We start from the raw sequence: 7,692 nt of genomic DNA on the forward strand, positions 1-7,692 counted from the left end.
AGGGAGTTAGATGTGGCCCTTGTGGCTAAGGGGATCAGAGGGTATGGAGAGAAGGCAGGTACGGGATACTGAGTTGGATGATCAGCCATGATCATATTGAATGGCGGTGCAGGCTAGAAGGGCCGAATGGCCTACTCCTGCACCTAATTTCTATGTTTCTATGTAACCACTGGCTAAAGCAAAGGCATAGTTAGGACAGGGAAATAATCCCACCACTTAATTAACCAGGTTCCCGAATGTAAGAAATATTTATACATGTAACATTTTTGTTTTTAAATCAATGTAACTCTTTGAGTTTTAATGCTGAGTTAAAACCCCGTCCTGTGGGAAGGGCTTGCGGCAGCTGGTTTCATAGTGCCGTCATCGTTGGTAGGTTCTGATCTTTCACATGGAAGTGGTGGGATTATTTCCCTGCCCAAACTATGCCTTTGCTTTAGCTGGTGATTACATCCATTCCATCTCTCCCTGGTAAAGATGTGAGATTTCATTAAGAGCACACTTGGATGAATAGATGCAAGCGGCATGTAAAGCGTCTCTTCCATGCGCGCAATACATGAAGCCGATGAAATGAGACAACTGTCACACCAATGATAGGCACAAAATGCTGTGAGTGACTCAGTGGGACAGGCAGCATCTCTGGAGAGAAGGAATGGGTGGCGTTTTGGGTCGAGACACTTCAGACTCAGTCATAGAAAATAGGTGCAGGAGTAGGCCATTCGGCCCTTCGAGCCTGCACCGCCATTCAATATGATCATGGCTGATCATCCAACTCAGTATCCTGTACCTGCCTTCTCTCCATACCCCCTGATACCTATAACCACAAAGGCCACATCTAACTCCCTCTTATGAACTGGCCTCAACTACCTTCTGTGGCAGAGAATTCCAGAGATTCACCACTCTCTGTGTGAAAAATGTTTTTCTCATCTCTGTCCTAAAAGATTTCCCCCTTATCCTTAAACTGTGACCCCTTGTTTGAGGATAAGGGGGAAGAATGGTCTTGACCCGAAATGTCACCCATTCCTTCTCTCCAGTGATGCTGCCTGTTCCGCTGAGTTACTCCAGCTTTTTGTGTCCATCTTTGGTTAAAACAGATTACAGATTATCTGGTGTTTTGTGCGTGGGAGCACTTTAATTCTCAGTCCCTCACATATTCCAACTTCAATACCATCTAGGTATTTAGCAGCCTTCTGGAATGAACATTGAATATACCAACTTCAAGAAAATTGTTTCCATTATCGAGCTCACTCTAATTCTTTAAAAATACTTTGCTAATGGTAGGTCCTCGTGCTCCTTTACCACCTGATCTGTCTTGATTTATCTCCATATGATCTTTAAATTTACATCTCACTCCTTCCCCAGCTCTGCTTTCAAAACCAGAAACCATCCACTTTTTCCCCCAATTCTGAGGAGGGGTACCAACCTGGGACAATAACTGGCCTTTCCTTCCACAGATGCAGACTGACCAGCCAAGTTCTTCCAGCAATTGTGCTTTTGTGCGAGTTCATGCTGTGTTTCTGCAGAAAAATCAATGTCTGAGATTTATTTTTATATATTAAGTATAATTATTGTCATTGTTATTCACTTGCTAAGTAACGCTTTTCTTTTGACCAGGTACCTGAAAACTTTACATCTCAAAATCAGAGCCTGGATTTTGAAGAGGCACCTGGCAGCAAGTCATTACAAAGGTAACTTATTGCATCGATGTGCCTGGATCCAGAGATTTAATGTTGGGGTGCAGCAAGGTTATAGAAAGGCTTAGACAAATGCAGGCAAATGGGACACTTAGAGTGGGCATTGTGGTCGGCATGAACAAGCTGGGTTGAAGGGCCTGTTTCTGTGCTATATGACCCTGTACTCTGCAGATCACCATGCATGCAAGTAGTGTTTAAGTGTAAAGGAATAGGTGAATGTTTTGGTTCGAGATGACCTGAAATGTTATCCATTCCTTTTCTCCACAGAAGCTGCCTGACCAGCTGAGTTACTCCAGCTTTTTGCGTCTATCTTCGGTGTAAACCAGCATCTGCAGTTCCTTCCTACACATAGTGTTTAAGTGTACTGGGGGTATCTGCCTGGATCACATTTTCAAGATTGAGTTCCAGACCCCCAACTACCCTCTGAATGATTTTTTAACTGGTCTCCAAATCATACCAATTATTTAAGTTCATACCACCATGCCAGCAGCGTGTTAGTTTTTTCAACTTTTTAATTTTTTTCAGTGTCATAATGTGTGTTTTTGGTGTCTCTCTGTGTGTCTTGTGTGGGGGGGGGGTAAGGGGGAAACCGTTTTGGTCGCCTCCTCCACGGAGAGGCGCCTTTTCCATATAACCATATAGTCATATAACAATTACAGCACGGAAACAGGCCATCTCGGCCCTACAAGTCCATGCCGAACAACTTTTTTTTTCCCCTTAGTCCCACCTGCCTGCACTCATACCATAACCCTCCATTCCCTTCTCATCCATATGCCTATCCAATTTATTTTTAAATGATACCAATGAACCTGCCTCCACCACTTCCACTGGGAGCTCATTCCACACTGCTACCGCTCTCTGCGTAAAGAAGTTCCCCCTCATATTACCCCTAAACTTCTGTCCCATGTCGCCTCTCCCGTGGCCTAACATCGAGGATTGGTGAGGGGATCCCCGTTCCAGCGCAGGTCCGCAGAAACGGCAGGTACAGTAAACACAGTACCTGGAAACAAAGGGGAAGCCTCCATTGTGTCCGGAAACGTGGCCGACGGGCAGGACTTCAGGTCAGACTGAAGCGCAGGGGACTTTGGCCCCCTCTCCCTACTATCCTACTGGCCAATGTACAGTCCCTTGAAAATAAAGTGGAGGACTTAATGGCAAGGCTGCTTTATCAAAGGGAGCTGAGGGAATGCTCTGTGTTCTGTTTCACAAAGACATGGCTCAACCCCAGACTCAGCGGTCCAGCCTGAAGGGTTCTCCATCCACCGTATGGACCGTACGCAGGCATCTGGGAAAGGGAGAGGAGGGGGCGTCTGCCTCATGGTCAACTCTTCATGATGCTCAGACGTGGCAGTTCTATCCAACTCCTGCTCTCCACACCTGGAACATATGGCGGTGAAGTGCCGTCCCTTCTACCTTCCAAGGGAATTCACCTCCATCATCCTGACCGCGGTCTACATCCCACCCCAGGCAGACGTCCGTCTGGCACTGGAGGAGCTGCACGCCGTGGTCAACAAACACCAGACGTCTTACCCCGAGGCATTTACCACCATTGCTGGGGACTTCAATAAGGCAAACCTAAAGAAATCACTCCCTAACTTCCACCAACATGTCTCCTGCTGCACCAGAGGACCTAACACCCTCGACCACTGCTACACCACCATCAAGAATGCCTATCGTTCTATCCCTCGCCCTCATTTTGGTAAATCCGACCATACCGCGGTGCTGCTTCTTCCTGCCTACAGGCAGCAATTAAAGAGCGCACCCCCAGAGGTGAGGACAGTACAGAGCTGGTCGGGGGGGGGGGGGGGGGGGGGCAGAGGAACAACTCCAGGACTGTTTGGAGTCTGTAGACTGGGCAATGTTCAAGGACTCGGCAACGGACTTGAACAAATACGCCACAGTCGTTGCAGACTTCATTAAGAAATGTGTGGAGGACTGCATCCCTACAAAAACCTTCCGAGTGTTTCCCAATCAGAAACCTTGGATGAACTTTGAGATCCGCACTCTCCTGAAGACCAGACACCGGGCATTCATGCCTGATGATACAGTGGTCTACATGAAGTCCAGATACGACCTTGGAAAGGCCATCAAAAAGGCTAAAAGGGACTTCTGCTCCAAACTGGAGGATGAGACAGATGTTCGGCAGCTGTGGCGGGGCCTGAATGCAATCACCTCCTACAAGGCGAAACCAGGAGGCAGCTCGAATGTCGGCGAAACATCACTCCCTGACGAGCTCAATGCGTTCTACGCATGCTTTGATAGGGAGAATACTGATGTGCCTTCCCGAGCCCCCATTCGCTGTGATGGTATTTCAGTCTCAGTCACAGAGGCCGACGTCAGGAAATCCTTCAGAGGGGTAAACCAGCGAAAAGCAACTGGTCCTGATGGTATACCCGGTCGTGTTCTAAAAACCTGTGCGGACCAACTGGCTGGAGTTTTTACGGACATTTTCAACCTGTCACTACTGAGGTCTGAGGTCCCCACCTGCTTCAAAAGGGCATCAATTATAGGGCGTCCGTAGCCTGGGATCCCTTGGGGACCCGGGGGGGGGGCGAAGAAGCTCCGGCCCACGGCCAACTTCTACAGCGGGTGCGGCATGGACTTACCATCAGGAGCGGGGTCCTTCGCCGGGGACCCCTGGAGAGGAGCTCTGACCGCCGGCCCTTTGGTCTGCGGTGCTTCTGGCTGCGACGTGGCGGGGACTTTAAATCTTTGACCGCCAGCCTGCGGCCTACACAAACCTGAAGCCACGGTCTCCGGTGGGGAGGCACCGATTTAGGACTTATCTGGACGTTACCTGTCTGAACATCTGGATCCCCGCAGCGGCGGCTGCGGAGGGTTGAGGTCCCGACCACGGGGGAAAATGGAGGAGGACTGGCCAAATTTTGTGCCTTCCACCACAGTGATGAATGCTGTGGTGGATGTTTGTGTTACATTTTTATTGTGTTTTTGTGTGTTCTTTTTTTAACTACTCAATTGGTTAGTCATTAATAGGATTCCTCCTCCCCCAACAATACCACGTTGACCATCCCCGATCAGCCCCTGCCTTTGCAAGTCTAGATCGACCCTGTCCTATAGAATATTTCCCAATAACTTCCCCATCACTGATGTTTGACTCACTAGCCTGTAATTACCCAACCTATCCTGCCGCACTTCCTGACTAACTGTGCCATATTGGTGTCTTCCATACATCTGGCATCTTAAGCTGGGCCAACAAATGTTGAAGATCTTGGTCAGGGCCCCAGAAATCATCACCTTTGTCTCCCATAGCAACTTGGGATATATTCCATCGTATCAGGTTCTGCGGACCTATCCACCTGTAAACCCACAAAGTCATCCGATGCTGTTCAATGTCACGTGGTCTAGAATATCCTTGACTTCAGGAAGAAGTCCTTGGTGAATCTGGATGAGCAGTATTCATTGCAGACTATAGTTCAGTGCAAGGTAAAACCAGCAGTCCGATTAAGGATAGTCCGAGGGTCATCAAAGAGGTAGATAGTAGTTCAACACTGCTCTCTGGATGTGGTAGGATGGTTCAGTTACCTGATAACAGCTGGGAAGAAACCGTCCCGAAATCTGCTGGTGTGCGTTTTCACACTTCGTCCACATGTTCAAGTTCCACGCATAGATTGCCTTTTTTGCCTATCTTCTTAAAAGGTTTGTCTAAGATTGACAGATTCTTGGTTTGTACAGGTGTCAGGGGTTTTAGGGAGAAGGCAGGAGAATGAAGGTTGAGAGGGAAAGATGGATCAGCCCTGATTGAATGGCGGAGTAGACTTGATGGGCCCAATGGCCAAATCTGCTCTTACAATTTATGAACCGTCTACAGTGTTTCATTTGTTAAAAACAGATAATAACACATTCTAGATATCTTGGTGTAAAAAGTGCAAGCATAGTTTTAAAATGTGCATCAACCTCGACTGCATTTGGGGCAACATTTGCTGATCCATCAGTCTTCATCCTCGCCCCTAAAAACAAATTACAGGACAAAATAACCTCTTTGCGGGTTTTGAAGAAAGGTTAGTCCAGGACACCTTCGCTACATCACTTAAATAGATCGAATGTGTAGGAAGGAATGGCAAATGCTGGTTTACACTGAAGATAAACACAAAATGTTGGAGTAATTCAGCGGGACAGGCAGCATCTCTGAAGAATGGCTTTCTGGACATGCCTGAAGAAAGGTCTCGACCCAAACGTCACCCATTCCTTCTCTCCAGAGACAGGGTCTGTCCCTCTGAGTTACTCCAGCATTGTGTGACTAAAATAGGTCAACTGGTTCTAATTAGATTTTTAATTAGTCGATATGTTATCTTTCTATTTTAGAAGACCAACCGCAAAGCACTTGATTGACATTAGGCCCTTTGGGAAGTTGTAAAAAATTTATGTGAAAGGCACTACTTAATGTAAGTCTTGTTTTAAAAGCATCTGAGTGAGTGTGGATGTATGTTAAAGTGTGATGATGACTGCATTGTTTTCTGTCATCAGGGCTCTCAGCCATCTGAAACACCTGAAGGGGCTTGTTGATGATATTGGTCGCAAGAAGAATAAAGAACCAGAGAGTAATCAATACGATTGATAAGCTACCTGGGAGAACATTTCATAGTACAATATTTATATTGTGTACTTTAATCAAATAAATGTTTTACTTTTTAATTGTTAATCTGCTATCATGGTATGATTAATATGGGTGTCAGGGGTTATGTCTGGTTACCCAGGATTGGGTAATGTTTAAAGAGCTACAGAAGATAACTAAAAAGGCAATACGGGGAGAAAAGATGAGGTACGAAGGTAAGCTAGCCAAGAATATAAAGGAGGATAGAAAAAGCTTCCTTAGGTATGTGAAGAGGAAAAAATTAGTTAAGACCAAAGTTGGACCCTTGAAGACAGAAACAGGTGAATTTATTATGGGGAACAAGGAAATGGCAGATGAGTTGATCAGGTACTTTGGATACGTCTTCACTAAGGAGGACACAAACAATCATCCTGATATAGTAGTGGCCAGAGGACCTGGAGTGACAGGAACTGAAGGAAATCCACAATAGGCAGGAAATGGTGTTGGGTAGACTGACGGGACTGAAGGCTGATAAATCCCCAGAGCCTGATGGTCTGCATCCCAGGGTACTCAAGGACGTGGCTCTCGAAATTGTGGACACATTGGTTATCATTTCCAATGTTGTATAGATTCAGGATCAGTTCCTGTGGATTTGAAGGTAACTAATGTTGTCCCACTTTTTAAGAAAGGCGGGAGAGAGAAAACATGGAATTATAGACCAGTTAGCCTGACATCGGTGGTGGGAAAGATGCCAGAGTCAATCATAAAAGATGAAATAGCAGCAGATTTGGATAGCAGTAACAGGATCCAAGTCAGCATGGATTTACGAAGAGGAAATCATGCTTGACTAATCTTCTGGAATTTTTTGAGGATGTAAGTAGGAAAAGGTCCCACGTAAGAGATTAGTGGGCAAAATTAGGACACATGGTATAGGGGTCCTGCCTGGTCCCCCCGTCCCCCTCCCCAAACCCCCCCCCCCCCCCCCCCCCCCCCCCCCCCCCCCCCCCCCCCCCCAGCGCAACCTATTCCCCAAACGCAATTTTCCACCACTCACCCAAAGCCCCTAACTGTGCAGGTGCGGCTCATTTCCCCTCATCCCCCAGCACTCCCTCCCCCTCCTCTTCATGTGTGAGAGGGGATGAGGGAAGGGGGTGTGGAGTGTGAGGGGAGGGTGTGTGTGTGTGTGGGCGGGGGAGTGTAAGATGGGGGGGGAGTGGTGTGTGAGGCGGGTTGGGTTTAAGGCGGGTTGGGGTGGTGGAGGTGGGGGGGGGGGGGTGTGTGTAGAAGGCGGGACTGGGGGGGGCGTGTGTGAGGCGGGGGGGGGAAGAGTTCAGAGAAAAGACGGGGCAGAGGGGGGGTATCATGGGGGAAGGGAGCAGGAGCCAGCGAGGGGGACCAGAGGAGAAGCGACTGGAGCTGACGGTGCGCTGAGAACTCACAGCGGGTGCT

The 7,692-nt window shown here is 47.8% G+C and overlaps 1 protein-coding gene across 2 annotated transcripts in view; it reads left to right on the forward strand.

Annotated features, from left to right (window-relative positions):
* c1h18orf54 (chromosome 1 C18orf54 homolog) overlaps nucleotides 1–6,351 on the forward strand; it is a 40,079-nt gene extending 33,728 nt beyond the window's left edge. The window contains exons 7-9 of one of the 2 annotated variants that reach the window (XM_055661859.1): nucleotides 1,612–1,685; nucleotides 6,015–6,094; nucleotides 6,177–6,351. In XM_055661859.1, coding sequence (XP_055517834.1) covers nucleotides 1,612–1,685; nucleotides 6,015–6,066 — 126 coding nt within the window. In that variant the 3' untranslated portion in view covers nucleotides 6,067–6,094; nucleotides 6,177–6,351. The remainder of the gene's footprint in view (nucleotides 1–1,611; nucleotides 1,686–6,014; nucleotides 6,095–6,176) is intronic. The other variant, XM_055661777.1, reaches the window with a different exon arrangement.
* Nucleotides 6,352–7,692: the final 1,341 nt, after the last annotated feature.

The sequence above is a fragment of the Leucoraja erinacea genome, chromosome 1, assembly GCF_028641065.1.
Source record: "Leucoraja erinacea ecotype New England chromosome 1, Leri_hhj_1, whole genome shotgun sequence".
Taxonomy (NCBI): Eukaryota; Metazoa; Chordata; class Chondrichthyes; order Rajiformes; family Rajidae; genus Leucoraja; species Leucoraja erinaceus.